This window comes from Alligator sinensis, unplaced genomic scaffold (genome assembly GCF_000455745.1).
Source record: "Alligator sinensis unplaced genomic scaffold, ASM45574v1 scaffold395_1, whole genome shotgun sequence".
Taxonomy (NCBI): domain Eukaryota; kingdom Metazoa; phylum Chordata; order Crocodylia; family Alligatoridae; genus Alligator; species Alligator sinensis.
This window is the reverse complement of record NW_005842232.1, coordinates 92,928-111,466: the sequence shown is the minus strand read 5'-3', so window position 1 is coordinate 111,466 and position 18,539 is coordinate 92,928. Positions and strand designations below refer to the sequence as shown.

General features: G+C 47.9%; 1 protein-coding gene across 2 annotated transcripts in view; it reads right to left on the bottom strand.

The window, feature by feature from the left end:
- The window catches only part of LOC102388771 (granulocyte-macrophage colony-stimulating factor receptor subunit alpha-like), a 38,129-nt gene that overhangs the window by 2,824 nt on the left and 16,766 nt on the right, over positions 1 to 18,539 (bottom strand). For both annotated transcript variants that reach the window (XM_014521617.2, XM_025208508.1), the window contains exons 8-11: positions 12,338 to 12,376; positions 11,142 to 11,271; positions 5,838 to 5,934; positions 2,000 to 2,087 (exon numbers count right to left, since the gene is read on the bottom strand). In XM_014521617.2, coding sequence (XP_014377103.2) covers positions 2,000 to 2,087; positions 5,838 to 5,934; positions 11,142 to 11,271; positions 12,338 to 12,376 — 354 coding nt within the window. The remainder of the gene's footprint in view (positions 1 to 1,999; positions 2,088 to 5,837; positions 5,935 to 11,141; positions 11,272 to 12,337; positions 12,377 to 18,539) is intronic.

Here is an 18,539-nt window from a genome sequence, read left to right as displayed (position 1 = left end):
GCTGCCAGCCAGGAGCCTGGGCTGTCCCCAGCAGGCATCTGGGATGCTGCAAGCCCTGCTGGGAGCAGCCCGGGCTCCGTGGGGCCAGCTGCAGCTGGGAGGCTACAAACAGCTGCTGCCCCGGCCCCAACGGGTATAGTGCCAGCACCTGCTGCCTTCCCAGAACCCATGGCTGGGAAGCAGCTAGGGCCCGGGCGGGAGGGCAGCAGCTGTTTGTAGCCTCCTGGTTGCAACTGTGGCCCCGAGTTCGGGTTAGCTGCTGATAGCCACAGAGCCCAGACTGCTCCCATGGAAGCCCTGCTGCAAGCAGCCTGGGCGCCGTGGCTATCAGCAGCTACCCAGAACCTGGGCCAGCTGCAAACATCTGCTGCCTCTCCACCCTGGCTCCAGCTGTCTCCCAGCCCCAGCCCTGGTCCCAGGCTCTGGGGAGGCAGCACATACCGGCAGTGTTCCCTGCTGTGCTGCCCTCACTGCTTTTGCAAAGCAGTGTGGGAACCTGGCGTGGCAGGACACATCGTGGGGTGCATAAAGCTGCCTGCTCCGAGCTCCTCTGCCACGTTTCCCCAGCAGGCAGGGGCAGCAGCGAGAGGCACAACCCAGCACTGCTGCCCACACTGCTCCCGTACATACAGAAGTGTGGCAGGGCAGCAGAGAGCTTGGAGCAGGCAGCTTTCTGCGCCCCTGTTGTGCCCTGCCATGCCAGATTCCAAAGCTGCTTTGCAGAAGCAGCTAGGGCAGCACAGTGGGGAGCATTGCCAGTATGTCCTGCCTTCCTGGAGCCCAGGGCCGGGACAGAGAGGCAGCAGATGTTTGCAGCTGGCCCAAGTTCTGGGTAGCTGCTCACAGCCACAGAGCTTGAGCTGGCAGGCCAGGGGCAGCAGGGCATCCTGTCATGTACCCCCTGCCCTCATTTTGTATTTTCCTCACATGCCAGCACTCTGGCACCTTCCAAGGTAGGCATTGTGGGGTTTTTCGGCACTCTGGCAAAAAAACATTGCCTACCCCTGCTGTAGAATAAGAATATAATGAAAATAGAGCACAGGAGTCTTGGCCAAATACTGTTCTTTATATTTTTGCCCTTGTCTCATGTTTAGATTTATAAGAGTTGGATTCCTTGTACTATGTAGTCAGTATCCACAGATTACAAGTGTTGATTGTTCCATCATTCTGAGTTTCTTTAAAGGTAGAAAGGGAGGTTACCAAAATGTAGCAGATCAGCTACAGATGACATGTCCTTCCACAGCTGATCTGCTTTGGGTGACACGCATGTTGCCCATTGTCCCACATCAGCCCCATGACCGATGCAGAACAAAGGGTGATATATTCTCTTTGATAAGGGATTCCCTGGATCTCTTGCTGCTCCACCTTTAGTCCTGAACTGACCCATGCCTCATGTGTAAGCATAGGCTAGCACAAGTCCCAGTGAAGAGGCACCCCAGGTCCCATGCCTCCATGCCCAGATACACATGGGCTTTCTTCACTTATGGAGATGCACCCCTGAGGCACATCTCTTTAAGAGGAGAAAGTGAGGCAAGGGCTGGATCTGGGGCTGAATCCTACCTGGGTTCACAAGACTGGGCCCCTCAAGCCCCCAGAGCACTTGCTTGGGGTGGTGAGAGAGTACTGGCAGTAGCATAATTTATTAGAACCTTTTGTCTCATTTCTGATGCATCACAAAAAGGGTAGTCATGTCTATATGCTCAGCATTTGTGCCACCATAAAAATTATGGTGGCACAAATGATACATCAGGTGATGTTTGTTTTACCCTGAGACATAAGTCAGCTTGGGAGAACTGGCAAAAAGTTACCTATCTACCTAAAATCTTAATTCCACCTTTAATTTGTGGCTAAAGATAATTGGTTTATCGGTACATACCACAGCAAAGTAGCAAAAAAGAATTAAAGACCAGCTACCCTGACGTTTATGAATTGAAAACTCTGCCATTTCTTCCATGATGTGATAGATTCAGCAAATACCATGCAAATGGAAAAACTGTACCTGCATAGGTTGTTCATCAAGTAAAAGAATGTTAAATTTATTTCTTGGTTGTGGTACTGGAGAAAATATTTTCTTCAAATTACAGTACCTAAGGGAACAAAAAGGAATAGTGATGAAAAGAACAGATTCAGCACAGAATGTGTTTAAATATTTGGTCTTCTATTGTATGTCGGAGAGAGAGATCTTATTTTTCTCTGTTACAATCAAAGGAAACAATGCATAACTAAAATGTGATGTTGAATTATTTTAAGATATTGTAATTTACCTGAGGATCTTAACTAGAATAAAGAAACCATTCACATATGTTTAGGGCTAGAAAGCACCTTGTGAGATCACTGGGTCCAGCCCCCTGCTCTGGGTAGGAAAGACTGTTGAGTTCAAATAACCCCAGCAAGATGTGTGTCCAGTCTCCTTTTGAAGATCTCTAGGCCTTCACCACCCCCGTATAATGTTTATACGACCCAGTAGATCTGGGGTCTATTCCAGAGTCTGGTCACACAAACCGTGAAGAAGTTTTTTCTTATATCCAGTCTGAAACCTTCTTCTAGGAGTTTATGACCATTGCTCCTGGTTTTCCTCTTGGGTGCTTTGGTGAATTCTTGTTTGACTAGCCTCTGATATTCACCCCTGATATATTTGTAAGCTGCCACCAGATCCACCCAAAATCTTCTCTTTCCTAGGCTGAAGAGTCCCATATCTGCCAACCTTTCCTCATATGGCTTGCTCATCAGGCATACGAGTGGGTCTTCTCTAGACTCTCTCAAGCTTCTCCACATCCTTCTTGAAGTGTGGTGCCCAGACCTGGATGCAATACTCTAGCTACAGCCTCACCAATTCTGAGTAGAGTGAGAGAATAACTTCCTTATGTTTGCTTGAGATGCACTGGTTGATGCATGCCAGTGTATTGTTTGCTTTATTAACTGCAGCATCACACTGGTGGCTCATATTCATTTTATGATCAATTATGACCCCCAGGTCCCTTTTGGACATGGTGCTAGCTAGTGTAGCAGCACAGAGCCTGTAAGGTTGTTGAGGATTTTTCCTTCCCAGATGGAACACTTTACACTTCTCAGAGTTGAATAGCACCTGGTTCTGGTCCACCCATCTGACTAATCTGTCTAGGTCCACCTGGATCATCAGCCTACCCTGATGCGTGGCCACACTTCCCTGCAGCTTAGTGTCATTGGCAAACTTTGACCATGTGCTTTTCATCCTTACATCCAGCTCATTGATGAAGATGTTGAAAAGCACTGGTCCAAGTACCAAACCCTGGGGGGACCCCACTGGCTACCTTCCACTAGGCCAACACAGATCCATCTATTAGTACTCTCTGGGTCCAACCTCTGCCAGTTTCCCACCCATCTGACCATTGAATTGTTGAGCCCATAGTTCTCTAGTTTTACCTTGATAGACTAATGGGACACCAAGTTAAAGGCCTTCCTAAAGTCCAGGTAAATGACATCAACCTCATCTCCCTTATCTAGTTGGTGAGTAACTTGGTCATAAAAGGAGATGAGGTTAACCCATGACAAAACCACACTGGCTGTCATTCAGAATTTTGCCTTCTACTAGCTTATCGGATATGGACTCCTTGAGACATTTTTTGAGGACTGAGGTCAGGCTAAATAAACCTGTAGTTCCCTGGGTCCTCTCTCTTCTCCTTGAAGATGGATACAACATTGGCTCTCTTCCAGTCTGAGACCTGTCCTAAGCACCATGAATTCTCAAAGAGGTTCACCAGTGGTCCTGCGATGACTTCGGCTAGGTCGTTCAGCACTTTCAGATGGAGTTCATCTGGTCCTGCTGATTTACAGATAGCCAGCCTCTCTAGCTGTTCTCTCATCAGCTCTACATCGACTTACAACTTCGAATTGTGATGAATGTCACTTATGATGTTTATAAATTGACACCCTGTTTTGCTGTTCCAACTTGAGTTTCATCTTTACAATGGTCGATACTGCGTGAAGCTGGTAAGCGGTGGAAGGGGAGGGGGAAGGGAAGGTGGGGTGCTGCAGCCATCTGAAAATTTATCATAGCGCCCACTGTCCACCCAGAGCACAGCCCAATGCAGCCCTGGCCCCACCTGCCTCACCCCATGCAAATTTGGGGGCACATACCACCCCCCCCATGTCCTGCTGGATCAGTGGCAGGAGCAGTGGCGGGAACTGTTGGAAGAAATGCCAGACGAGCAGTGTGCAGCAATGGGAACCACCGCCCTCACCCCGCACCCACCTGGCCCCGGCTGGGCAGCACTTGCCCGAGCCCCAATTCCAGCCCCAGCCCCAGCCCCTCCCTCACTGTGGAGTGCATTGATCTGCACCCCCAAGCCCCTTCCCTTCCCCCTCCCCCCCACCACTTACCATCTGCATGCAGTATCAACTGTTGTAAAGGAACCAATCCCCCATTTGTAGCACTGTTCCTATGGGAAAATTGGTTCCGAGTTATGACATTTCAACTTCAGACATGGTTTTCAGGAACCAATTGCATCGTAAATCTGAGGACTGCCTGTATTCTGTGTCATATTTGCATTTGGTAGGCTATCACTCTTAGAGTGGTGGAATACAGATGTGAAGTACTCACTCAGGAATTCAGTTTTCTCCTTGGTGTTGGTGAACCAGATGCACTGGGAAGTGGTTCCATGTTTCCACTGGTTATCCTCCTGTTATCTACGTACCTATAGAAGGACTTCTCATTGTCCTTAATTTTGGTTGCTAACTTGAATTTGGTCACCAACTTTGCTTTTCTAATCTGCCCCCTACAGGCATGGGCCAATCTTATACAGTTCTCCATGGGGCCTACTTCTAGCTTCCATCATTGGTAAGTCTCCCTTTTCTTTTTCAGAAGATCTGCGACTTCTCTATTAAGCCAAGATGGCCTTTTGGCCCCTGTGCCACTGGTGCAAAGTATATGGAAAATGCTAACAAGCCAGGATATTAGAATTGTATATTTATTTTACAATAGAGCCAATAGCCACCCAGGAGAACAAAGCTGTAAAATTAATACTCTTTTTAATTATTTGTTATTGATTATTAATTATGAAGTAATGCTTCTATGCATCTCACAGGTAGACCTTTTACCTGTAGGCTTCAACAACACTACCCAACTATCTTGTTTTTTTGTGAGTAGGGTTGGAGTTTTGTTGTGGACATGATTGTCCAGGAAGTTTGAGAGAGGCAATTTTTGTTTTTTTGGAATAGCTTTTATTGGATTAACCACATAGTTAGGAGAGATGTTGGATAAGTGCTTGGAAATAAAGTGCCCTTATTCAGATCTGAGAGAGAAGCAGACACAGGCTAAGCTAACTAACCGAAAAAAGCAATTGTTTAATTTGATGTAAATTGGAGGTATCAAAGATAACTGTTCCTTCAACTATTTTATCCAGCCTGCAGCTCTCCTGGAGTGGCTGGGAATTTGGTGATGGGGTCCACCTTCTCCCAGAATTCAGGGGACATGTTTTAGCAGTGAAAGGACAAGTGACAGCTGCATTAACCTTGTCATTGGAGGTGGGTATGGATTCAGGACACAAGGCTTGCTGAGGTCTATATGCAGCCTGGGGGATCAGGTGAGTCTGACACTCCTGATGTGAGTGAAAACAGTTACTTAAGAAACGGATTAGGCCCCTCATGCCTAAAAGCTTGTCCAACATCTCTCTCAAAAATACAGTTGAGCCAATAAAACTTATACCAGAAAAGCCTTGCCTTGCAACTTATTTCTTGTCACAGTCTTACTGAAACCATAAAACAAACATAATAAATATTAAAATAAACATGTTATTTGGCTTGTACGAAATGTGTGCGTATTACACAAAAAAGTGTCTGTGTTGATAAGTTAGATTTACCTTTTGCAGAGAAAACAGACAAACAATACCACTAGGATTGTTCCAAGTGCTATAAAGATTAATGTTATTGTAAGACTGGACATATATTCTTCGGAACCTGAAAGGCAGACAATAAAAAAAGGTCAGAAGTTATTAGCAAAGCAAGTGGGTTTTTATACAACGATGTCAGATATCTGCTTTGATATTTAATAATATTGACTACTAATATAAAAATCTATGCAACTTTTAATAATCTGAAGAATATTTTAACCCAGGTATTTTTCAGGGGATTGAGAAACATCTGGAAGGTAAAATTTCCTCAGAAGCAGAGAAGAACCCACTCTATGAAGCCTAGGGCTACGTACAGACAGTCAAAAAGCCTGAGGCTGAATTGATTCAATCTCTGCAGGTTTCTGTAAACTGCTTAGATTGAACTGAGCCGGGACATAGGTGATTTCCCCAGCCATCCCCCCTCTTTAGCCTCCATTTAGCTCAGAAGGGGACATGAGGGGGATTCCCCCACCAGACCCCCAGCTGGGGCCTCCCCAGTGCGGGGGAAGCAGGGGGAAGGAGGGTAGGCCCTAGTGGGGTGTGTGACAGGGGGATTTCACTAGGCTGGCCACAGTGCTGGTCTGCCCACCTTTCTACAGCAGTCTGCCCTGTCTCTCCTGCCATGTCTTGCTGTTTTAAAACGGATATAAAAATATGGGAGACTGCCCATTATGTGCCTCAATGCCTAGGGCATTATACATGGCTCCGACCTCTCCTATACAGTGTTCCATGCCACGCAGATGGCATCCAAAATCGTAACTCTGCCACAGGCATCCTCGCATGTGCCTGGGCCTCCTGCCCTCTCACTAAGGCCTCCATTTATGCCCTCTCACTAGGGCCTTCAACTTCTCATCCAACTCTTGGGGTTGGCCTGTGTGCAGTCCTTCAGGACCCACTGGCAACCCTACTCTGTGCAGCCCTTCAGGCCCACCTACGCAGACCCTACTCTACATCCACATGTGCAGTCCTTTAGGTTGCCCTTGTGACCCTGCTCTGCATGGCCCTTCCATGCACTCTATTACCCCCTCACTAGGGCTCCTATTCTGCCCCCCCTGCTAAGGCCAACACTGTGACCCCTCACTGGGGTCACTTTTCAGACCTCCTTCACTGGGGCCACAGGGTCTCACACCCCATGATGCTCAGGTGTATGTAGACATGCCTGGCCCCCTTCCTGTCCCTGCTGCTGGGTTATCAACCAGATTGTGGGGGCTGGGGATATAAGACACCCCATACTTGACTTTCACTAGGGAGGTAACTGCTTTGGCATTTCCTGGGCACCACCCCATCACAAGCAGCCCCACTACACTATCCATCCCTAGCAGGGTGTAGTTTTAGGTCATGCCCCAGGACCAGGAACCTCCTGCCATCCCCATAGTTCCTGCCCTGTACCTCCAAGGTGTTATGTGAGCAGCAGCTCCAGCCAGGTGATGTTCCCTCTCCAGCTGCTTGCAGCAAACTGCTGGCTTCCCTGCTCAGGCCTTTTCTTATTGCCAGCAGCTGAGCCCTTTCCCTAATCAGGCAGCCTCCTGATGGCCATGTAACCCCCGATTGGGAATGCAACTACCTGCAGGCTGCTCTGTCTAAGCCATTAAAGTGGCAGGCATCAAAGGTGCTCTGCCACAGGGTGTTTCCCCTTCTCTCTCTGTCCCCAGAGCTGGTTTCTCTCTAGACATGCCCCCTCCTCAGTCTGGACTGGATGAGGAGGGGGCCTGGAGGGAACCCCCCCCTCCACCCCACACTACAGCCCCAGTGTGTCCTCCATGCAGGGGGAGGGGGAAGCTCCCAGCAGGGTGCATTATCCTTTCTCCCCAAGCCTGGAGCTGGTTCCTTTAGCCATGCCCCCTCTTCAGTCTAGGCTGGTTGAGGAGGGGGTGTAGGGGGAAACTTCCCCTCTGCTCTTCCTGGCACTGGACACCCAGCTGGGGTCTCTCTGGTGTGGGTGGAAGCAGGGAAGGGGGTACCTCCCCAGTGGGGCATTTCTCTTCCCCCTTGCACCAAGAGCTAGGAATTGGGCCTATCACCTGGCCATGCCCCCTCCTTGGTCAGCGGCCAGCTGAGGAGGAAGTGCAGGGCGAATGGCACCCTACCCATCTCTGGAACCCCATCTGGGTTGTGCCAGGTGCATGGGGAGAGGCCCTCAGCATGGCTGTTTTTCCTCCCACTCCCTTCTCAGCTGGCCTGTTGGCTGAGCAGCGGGAATGGTCCAGTGATCGGGCTCCTGGCTTCCAGGAATGAAGAAGTCCCTGTTGGCAGCTGGGGATGCAGCCAGCCCTGCTCCATTGGAGTAGAGGGCACAGCCCAGGGCTGAACAGCCTCCAGGGATAGGAGGACTGTGAGTTAAGTTGAATCAGGAGTGGGTCTGGGACAGAAGTTCCATGTACTGGTTTGAGCTACATCAGTTAAATAGGATACTATATTCAACCACGTTTATCTTAAATGCGTTTCAGCCATTTTGAAACTGGTTTATGTGCATTGAACTTCTGTTCTGTTACAGGTTTAAACTGGTTCCTGATCACTTGAATTGGTTTATGTGTAACTTCTGTCACTAGCCCAGAGGTTCAGGAGGATTCTGCCAGAAGAAGAGGCAAGACAGGAATGGAGAAGGGAAAGACACTGAAGAGGCAAGGAGAAAAAGATAAAAATACAAAAGCAGGAAGAGAAAGAAGTATAAAAACACTAAGCTGCCACAGCTTGATTGAAGTGCCAACAGAAAGAGCACAGCTATGTCACTGGTGTCTGAGAGGGACTGTAGTGTTCTCTTGGCTATGTGCCACTCCTTGTGTGTCCCAGACTCAATATACCACAGGTAGGCTTCTTTGGGAGTCCATGGTGGGATAGGAAGAGTGGGGCCAGTGGGGGTAAGTTTGAGGGTTGGGCTGGAGGAGCAGCATGGTGCAGGGCATCAGGGTGTGAAGGTGGGTAGGGGGCCCTGGGTGGGGAGGGACATGGGTGGCAGAACAGTGTAAAAGCATTGCTGAAGTCAAACAAGATTGCCAACCCAAGGCATATTTTTTCACTGCAAATTTTCTATTGACAACCAAAGATTTTTACTATGGTTGATGTTAAACCCCTAAAAATGAACCCAGGCTTTCTAACTGGGACCTTGAGGCAGGGCAGGGCCTAGCAGAAAAGTGACATTTACATTATCAATAAAAAGACACATCAGTAAAAAAAAAAGTTGGATATTAATTAAAGCTAAGAAAAAATTCCTTGGGTTGGCAACCCTGCTGATAAGGACAAAGAGGAAGATGAAGAGGCCAAAGAAAGAGGAAGGGAGGCAGAGGAGAGAGAAGAAAGATGAAGAACGGCCACAATAATGATCTGCTGGCAAAGGAGAACATGGAGTTTGAAGCAGCAGTTGGTGTTTATAGTCATAACCAGGGATCCTAGTTTTCTCTGATTAAAAAAATCCCAAATTTTCTGATTTAAACCTCCCATCCACATTTTCCCGCAATTAAAGTAAAACACCACTAACACACACACACTTGCTGAAACCTGCAAAACATTTGTGATTACATTTTTATTGCAAAAGAATTTCTTTAAATCCAGGATTTCTAGTTATCCTCTGACTGAATACTTTAATGGAATCAAAACTTCTTACTCTTGAAAAGGCTACATAAAGGTGTCTGTGTGTAAACACAGGCTTAGGAATACAAGTACATATTTTGTCTGACCTTGTGACTTGTTTATAGTCATAGAATAAGAGGGCCCTTGTATGTGACTAAGGGCCCTTGAACATGTGAGGAAATTGCCCCTTTTAGTGGTTTATTTGTCCTTTTTAATGGTTTAATTGAGTAACAGTGTACGCATTTGGCGGCATGTTACGATTAAAATTTCATAACAGTGTATATGTTCAGTGGCGTATTTCAATTTAAATGACTTTTTACATAGAAAACTAAAAGACATCCCATGTATTCTAGTTTGCTATGCAACAAATTATAGCGATATTACTCACGTGTACAATTGCCCTATGCAGAGAAGGTGGCAGGGAGGGTGCATGGGGCACTGCAAGCCTGGGCGTGCTTGGGGAAGCTCAGGCTTGGTGGGCTTCCAGTGCCCCTTTCCCACCATCTCTTCTGGCTGGCAGCACACCCAGACACCCTCCTGCTGCCTTCCTGGGACATCCAGCCCATTCCTGGGTGGTCCCAGGTGGAGGGAAGGTGGCAGGGATGTTGCACGGGGCACTGGAAGTCCACCAAGCCCAAGCTTCCCCAAGCACACCCAGGCTTCCAGTGCCCCATGCACTGTTGGATATGGTGGGTGTTGCCTGTGAGCTAGGGATGTATCTGTGCATCTAGCACCCTGCCTGGGCAGCTCTAGGGACACTGCCACTAAGGAGGGGGGACCCCCCCCCCCCCCCCCCCCCAGCTAAAAGGCTGCATGACCCAGAAGCAGATCATGTGGGCAGGATCCACCGAGAAAAAAATAAACAAACCAAAAATGTGGTGAGGACCCTGATCTTTTTTTTTTTCCCCTGGAGCCTGCCTGCATCTCCCATGGCTGGGGAGCAAGCTGCCAGCATGTCATGCAGCCCCCAACCTGCAGAGGATCCCAATGCTTTCCTCCACGGCAGCGGTGCCCACTGGGCAGCACCCATCCGCTTGCACCCTACCCAGAAAGTCCCAGGGGTGCCACCACCATGGAGGGAAGCACCGGGGTCCCCTGCAGATCAGGACCTGCTGGCAGCTCGCCCCCCACTCCATCCCCTGGCTGCAGGAGAGGCGGGCAGGCTCTGGGGAAAATTAAAAAAAAGGGATTGGGCCCCTCACCACTTTTTTTTTCCCCACCCTTCAGCAGTGCTGGGGGGCCCGGTGGTTCATTCTAGCTCTGACTTGCTTGTATATCTGTTTGAAATGCCTTAGGATCTATAATAATAACACTCTTTCTGTCTGTCTGGAGCACTGTGATTGGTTGTTTCAGTAAGCATTGTACACACACATTTAGTGGTACTTCATTTTAGTCTCAGAAACATGTGGATTTTGGGTTTGTTATTTTTTAAATCAGAAAATTTGGGATTTTTTTTCTCAGAGTAAACCCAGATCCCTGGTCATAACCATTTGTGTTCTTATATTGGCTTCCCTTCTCCTACTATACAAAAGCTGCCCCAGTACTACAAGACAAACCTATCCTCTCTCTTCATTACCAACTGGAAAGAAGAAATGGCTGAACAGAATTAATATATCTGTGTTTCTGTGAATGCAAGATGGCAAGTGAGGTAGATAGGGGACTACTGGGATAAAATTAAGTTAAGAACATGCAGTCTTTCATTCTTACCAAACTCAACTGGTTTGCTCCACTCCCCCCATTTTTCGCTTAAGAGACACGCATTTGAATGGGCTCTGATTTGCAGGAGGTATTTTTTCTTCACATTGAAGTTTTCAAATGTGTAGGTTTCCTGGTCTACCTAAAACCAAAACAATTATAGGGAACAAAAATACTCAATCTCTGCACAGATGTTAATAATGTGCAAGTTTGCATTTACTGATCTGAGCTTTATATGAAGAGCATTGTTATTCCATGGTGTAAAAAGAGTATGGCTAAATGCCAAGTTTCTTCCAGAACTATCCCTTAATAAATTAGCCCATCCCTCCACTGACAGTTTTCTTTTTGGAAGATATTTCCGCCATTAAAATTTGAAAGGTCACAACCTTCATTTTAATTCTTGTGCTCTAAGGAGACTTCTTGTTCCCCTTGCTTGCTAATAGCTCTTTAACAAAAGTTGAAAAGGGAGATGTATTTCTATCAGTTTGTTTTATCAGAGGTTTACAGGGTTAGGTGATATTGAGAAGAGTAAACTTTCTATACCTTCCCAATGCTCTTCACTGTCTGTCACACATTATTGCTCAAGGCCATCAAATGGTTAACATACTATCATGGCATCTGTTAAGTGAACTACAGCTCATGAAACCTTGTGATATCTGTGTGTGTGTGTGATACACACACACACACACACACTTTGATTATTCTGTAAGGTGGAAATCTACCCTGCCTTCTCATATATTTTCTGGACTGAGGTGGGGTCATAGGGCAGATTGTTCTACAAAGGATGGTTATGGTCCTTATTTAAACCTCACTCAAAAGCATTCAAAAGTTTCTCAAGCACTCAGTGTTTTCTTAGATTTACTTAAATTGATGTGAAGAAGAAAAAGAAAAAGGAAGCTTGCCATCTTTCATAGAAATTGATGTGTCAAATTATGCCCATAAAACAGCCTTTTTTTGTTGCGGAAAGTTCTACCTTTGACTAAAGCACATGATTTGTCCTAGAGCATCCAGTTACAAAACTATTGATTATCCCTTAAGCCTAAAATGTTATATATTTAAGAAACTTGTGAATACAGATAGAGCATTGCATGTTCAGTTTTGTAGTATTAACATCAAACCCTTTGTGTGTTAGGAATAATAACCCTGTGATAGTTTGAACACAATGCCAGCCCATAACTGGAAATTAGTATGGGAGGAGCAATACTTACAATTATGGGAGGATCTTTGCTTCCTTTGTTTGGATCAACCTGACAAGCAAAGAAAATGTTTTTTTAAATGATTTATGATGCAATACAAGCCAATTTCTTCCATTAGCATTACCTTGCTTGACTAGTGAAGAAGGTGCAAATAGAATGTAAGATATCTTAGCTGTGAAGATTATGCCATAGGTTGTACTAGATAAATGATATTAGTAGCATCCCACTGCTAGAGTTGTGCAAATAATGATTTTTCAGTTTGGTGGATCTCTGGGGCTAATTTTCCTCTGACCTCTTTGATTCACCAGGAATTGTGGGGGGGCAGGGGGGAGGGGGAAGGGGGACTTGGGGGAAGAGTAAAGCCAATCTCCTGGATCTACAAGTGGCTGCAGTTGAAGATCTTCCTCTCCCCCCTCCCCCCTTTTTTCTACAGACAATTTCATCTCTCTCCTTTCATTGGTCTTGTTCTCCAAGTCCTTATTCAATATGAATGAGGATTACAGCCTTCCAATAAATAAGGAAGTAAATAAGGAAGTCATCGGTGAGTCCAGAGATGACTGAGGAGGCTGATCTGAGATCTATATGTTTGCCTGCAGATGTGGCAGATGGTTCTGGGAGGAAAGAGGAGATCTTGGTGGTGTCCAGTCACAACTCTTTCCTTTTGTCTCTCTCATTTATCCACCTCTAGTGAAGTGAGTTGGCTCAAAATGATCAATGCCTTGTCTTATATCATGGCACCAATAAGGATGTTTCAGTACTTAAGGCTCCTGTGTATTGATGTTAGTACTGCATTTCTTCAGATTGGCCTTCAAAGTATTCTTGCATCTCTTCTTTTGCTCACCCCTAGAGTAGTAACCTTCAGTAAGTTAGGCGTACAGAATCTGTTTTGGGAGCTGGTTGTCAAGTATCTTTGTGATATATATCCTGTCCAGTGGAGGTGGTATCATATAAACATGGCTTCAATGCTGATGGTGTTTGCTTGAGCCAGAATGCTGGCATTCCTTTTTCCATCTTTCAGCTTGATATGGAAATTTTTCTGAAAACACTGCTGAGAGTAACATTTCAAGACTTTCAGGTATCTCTGGTATGTTTTCCAAGTTTCTGCCAGTTTCCAAGCTTCTGCCTGCCCCGCTTTCCCTCTCTGTGCCCCTGCTGGTGGCTTTCACCATTGGCGAGGGGAGTTCTAGCAGGTGAGACCCCCTAGGTGGTTCCAGGAGCAGGGAAAGCTGAACAGGCTGAAACAGGGAAAGCTGCCAGGGTTCCCTGGAGCCTGCCTACAGCTCCCAGAACTGAACAGGGGTGGGGGAGCAAATGAGAAGCTGATTCACAGCCTCTCTTCTCAGCTCCACCTTCTCCAGTTCACCTGGTCTGTTGCTGTATACAGTCTCCTGCAGCCCCAGAAAGCTGCAGCACACCTCCTGCTGTTTAGCCTGGAAAGCTCAGGGAGGCTCAGAGCCCCCCACACCAAACACTGTACTTCTGTCATGTTTAAGAGTGCTGTAACTTTAAAGTGATATAAAAATGCTCTAAATGACAGCACTGTAAAATGCACATAGGGCACATCTGTACATATCCTGAGTTATAAATGATACGTGCTTAAGCTGGTACACAATCACTAATCAACAAGGCTACTAGGAGTGTACCAATAAAGATTTTTTGGGCCAATACCAATGGCTGATTATTAATTAGCCATATCGGTTGATACCGATCGGATTCCTGATATGCAGTCCGGCAGCTTGGAGATCAGAGTCAGGCTAGTAATTCTGTCAGGGGATGGGGCAGATTGAGGCTCCCAGGGGTGAGGGAGGGAATGGGGTTGGGGATAAAGCAGGGGCAGGGGCAGGCACTGCACAGCTGGGGTGGGGCAGGGCATGGAACAGAGCCACGAGCAGCTCATCGGGTGGGGGTGGGGGCAGCTCCCACTGATGCATACACCCCCAGGGAAGGCATGGGAAGGCATGCCCACTACGCTCTCAGGGCTGGAGACAGTGCCAGGTTGCCCCTACATGCCCCTTCCTTCTCCCATGCACCTTCTTTCCCACAGACTTACTGGCCAGAGCCTGCTCTCTAAGCTGTCGCGCTGCACACCTGACTGCATACAGCATATATACAGCATGCACGCACACAGCATTTATCAGTGACATTTTCAGCCACATCAGTCCAAAAAAACATCAATTTTTGTTCTAGCAGTGCTGATACGATATGGACCGATGTAGCAGTGCACCTCTAAAGGTTACATTTAAGTCACAAACAGGAGCCTGGAAAGTAGAATAAGAATCTATTTATGGAAGCTATTAATAATAAACTAACGCAACAATGAATAATTTTGGAAAATTGTGTAACGGCAGCTAAAAGTAACAACTGATTGCTTGCTTTTTAATAACAATTGAGTTGTGTGTTGCTACCTAGAATCCTACAGAAATAATAATGTGTTAACTACCCATGAGTAAATGGTCCTAGGCAGGTGTCTCCAAGTGCAGGGAAGCAGGAGCAGATTTGCTGCCAATGGCAGCGAGCTGCTCCCACTTCCTGGGGCCCTGCAATGAACCCCTACTGCCACTGTGGGGAGCTCTAAGCTCCCCCTAGGTGCTAGCCCAGGGGCTGGCAGGCAGCATTGGGCCAAGAGACAGCTGTCTCCTGGGTCCAGGGGGCTGCAGGGACAATGTGTCTTTGCCCCAGCAGCAGGGAACTCCTGGCCCTGGCTCTCTGATCAGGGGCAGGGGACTTGGAAAAAGCTGCAGGGGAGGGGCTGGTCTCAGCCTCCTGCACCAATCAGCTGGTGAGGAAGCTCCAGCAGCCAGTTTGCTGCTAGCTGCCCCATTGACAGATCAGGGCAGGGGACTGGGACCTACCCCACTCCTGCAGCTCTTTCCAAGTCCCGTGCCTTGATCACCTGATTGGGACATGGGGCTGGGACCTGCCCCATATCAGGACAGTTCTCAGCCCCTGCATTCTGGGAAGAGGATGGTGAGCTTGTTGCTTGCTCAGTTCTGCGAATGTGGAGCAGGTGGGGAACAGGCTGGGGAACTTGTTCTCTGCTCAGCTACATGAGTATGGAGCTGGGTGGGGAACACCTATAATTGGTGAAGATCTTGTGAGGGAACAGCTTGAGAGGCTGGACATCCAGAAGTCATCTGGTCCAGATGGAATGCACCCAAGGGTGCTAAAACAGTTGGCTGACATCATAGCATGACCAGTGGCAAGGATATTTGAGAACTCATGGCACTCAGGAGAGGTTCTTGAAGATTAGAAGAGGGCCAATGTGGTGCCTATCTTCAAGAAAGGGAGGAAGGAAGATCCAGGGAGCTACAGCCCAATCAGTTGGACCTCAATCCCTGGAAAGATCATGGGGAAAAAAAAATCAAAACCATCAACAACAGGTTAATGGAAGACAACTTTGAGAGATAGCCAACATGGCTTTGTTGTAGGTAGGTCTTGCCTGACCAACCTCCTTTCCTTCTATGACCAGGTGATGCATGACATCTAGCTTTGGCTGATTTTTGTTGGCCATTTAATAGAGGTGAAGATACCATAGGCCAGCTTCAACTCTAAGCACCTCCCATCAAAGTTAGTACAGGCAGCCCCCATTTTCTTCATGACAGAATCCAGGTCTATAAACGTCCTGTCATAATTTGATTTCACCTTTCTCCTCCATTCAATCCCCAGGTAGTCACAGTAACCGAGGATGCATTCAGCAATCATCTCAGGTGAACGGAGGGGATAACAGGTTGGTTAAGCCCCACAACTCTGAAGCCAACATTTATACTTGTTTTATCTCATGTGGAACAAAAATGGGTAGGTTATACCTGAAGTTAGAATAGTCTTACATGTCAAAAGATATCTGTGAAAAGACCATTATAAAGAAGATGCACAGACACTCATAACTATAACTGTGCCTGTGTAGTTATATCTGCTATGAAATATCTTTAGGGTCTTCACTGTAGGAAGAGATAGTTGATGATGGAGGTAGGTTAAAAAAGGAATCAATAGTCTAGAGATCTGCAGGCTTGGGCACGGTAGATATGAACAAGCTGAGTTTCTTACATGTCATACTGAAAAATACTTTATAGTGCCTTCTTTGTTTTTGTTTGGAACATCTTCAGGAACAGGCTCCCAGATTTATGTGTAGGTGTAACAGGGGGCCTACTCTGGGCCAACCACCTGCCTTCTCAACCACCACACCTTGATGTTAATTAATTAATGATCTTAATAAGCAGGAGGCTGCCCATTTTCTTGCCCCGATGCCAGGGGGTGCTATCTGCGGCTCTGTACCTCCCCTACACCACAGTCCATGCCTCACAGATGGCATCCTCTGTTGTCAACACAACTGGTCCCACTCTGGGCCTCAGAATCCTACTATTTGAACACCACCTGTATCCCTCCATTCAGGCAGCCTATTCCACCTTCATTCTAGGCTGCAGAGCTCCCTGAGCTGTTTCCCTTTATGGATGTGGTCCCTCTGGGACCTTTGGCTACACTGGCCCTGGCCTCACCTCCATGCCAGTTGGAACCCCAGGCCCTCAGCTCTGGGCATCCCTTGTCATGGGCCCCTAGCCCTTTGACCCTTCTGGTTTTGGCCCCAGCATTGACCAGTAGGGGGATTTTAAGACAGGTTTCTGAGTCTATGGCCCCACTCTCTCACTGGGGTCCACCTGCCAGACACTATAAGGGGGTAACCCACCCAGTTGTGGGAGCTGAAGTTAAGGCACCCCAATCCACCTTTCACTGGGGTGGTAACTGGCCTGACATTTCCTGGGGGCTCCCGCACCACCGGGCCACCCACTCCTGGCAAGGTGCAGTTTTAGGTCATGCCCAGGACCAGGAGCCTCCTGACCATCCCCTACAGCTCCTCCCTTACCTCCAGTGTTCCATGAAGACTCACAGCCAGGTGATGATGCTGCTACCAGCCAAAATGCCCTGATTTTATGGGCAGCCAGAGCTCTAAAATGGCCACCACAATTAAGCAACAGGGAACAGGTTTGAGGCCCTGGCAGCTGTGATGGAGAAAGACAGAGCAAATGCCTCTGATGGGGATGATGCCACTCCCCACACGACATGGAATGGGCAGAGAACGAACACCAGCAGGAAGAAAAGCCGCATCCTCGTCATCAGAGTCTCCATCCTACAAGGACTGGAAGGTCCCATCTGCCGGCCTGACCCCATGACGAGGGAGGTCTGATTCATGCCTGGGGCTCGGATTTGGGACATCACGGAGAGGATCCCGGCCCACATCCGACCTGCAGACCAGTACCCCATGGTTGTCATCCACATGGGAATGAATGACGTGGCCAGGGGCAACCCTAACTGCATTATGAAGGACTTCAAGGCTCTGGGGGCCAAGCTTAAGGAGACGGGGGTGCAGGTGGTATTCTCCTCTCTTCTTCTGGTGAGTAGGCGGGGACAGCGACATGAGGCCTGCATTGGTGAGGTCAACAGGCGCTTATGGAGTTGGTGCCACCAGGTGGGCCTTGGGTTCCTAGATAATGACCCATGCTTTCAGGCGGGGGACTTGTTGGGGCAGGATGGACTTCACCTCTCTCCTAAAGGCAAGCGTGTCTTCTCTTCCAGGTTGGCTGATCTCGTACAGCGAGCTTTAAACTAGCCTCGCCAGGGGAGGGGGCTGCAGGAAGACGTGGAGACACCACCTGAGCAAGACAGGTGACACATGCAAGGAGTGCCCAGGTAAGAAACAGGGGTCCAAATAGTCTTCCTAATCAGGGGGTGGCACGCGCAGCTATGCAAGGCCTTAAATGCCTGTATACCAATGCTCGTAGTATGGGGAACAAACAGGAGGAACTCGCCCTCAGAATAGCCAGTTCAAACCCAGACATAGTAGGGCTTACAGAAACGTGGTGGGATTCATCCCATGACTGGGCAGTTAGCATTAGGGGCTATAGGCTTTACAGGTGGGATAGAGAAGGAAGGAAGGGAGGGGGTGTGGTGCTCTATGTCAAAGAGCAATACACATACTCTGCCAGCAAAATGGGGTCACAGGAGGGGCAAGCTGAAGTGCTCTGGGTCAAGATACAAGGGGGTCGTGGGGAGAGGGATTTAATGGTGGGGGTCTACTACAGACCCCGCAACCAAGGGGAGGAGCTGGACCAGGTATTTTCAGGCCAGCTTGCAGAGGCACTTAAGGCAAGGGATGTAATTGTCATGGGTGATCTAAATTACCTGGACATCTGCTGGGAGGAGCAGTCAGCCAGGTCGGACC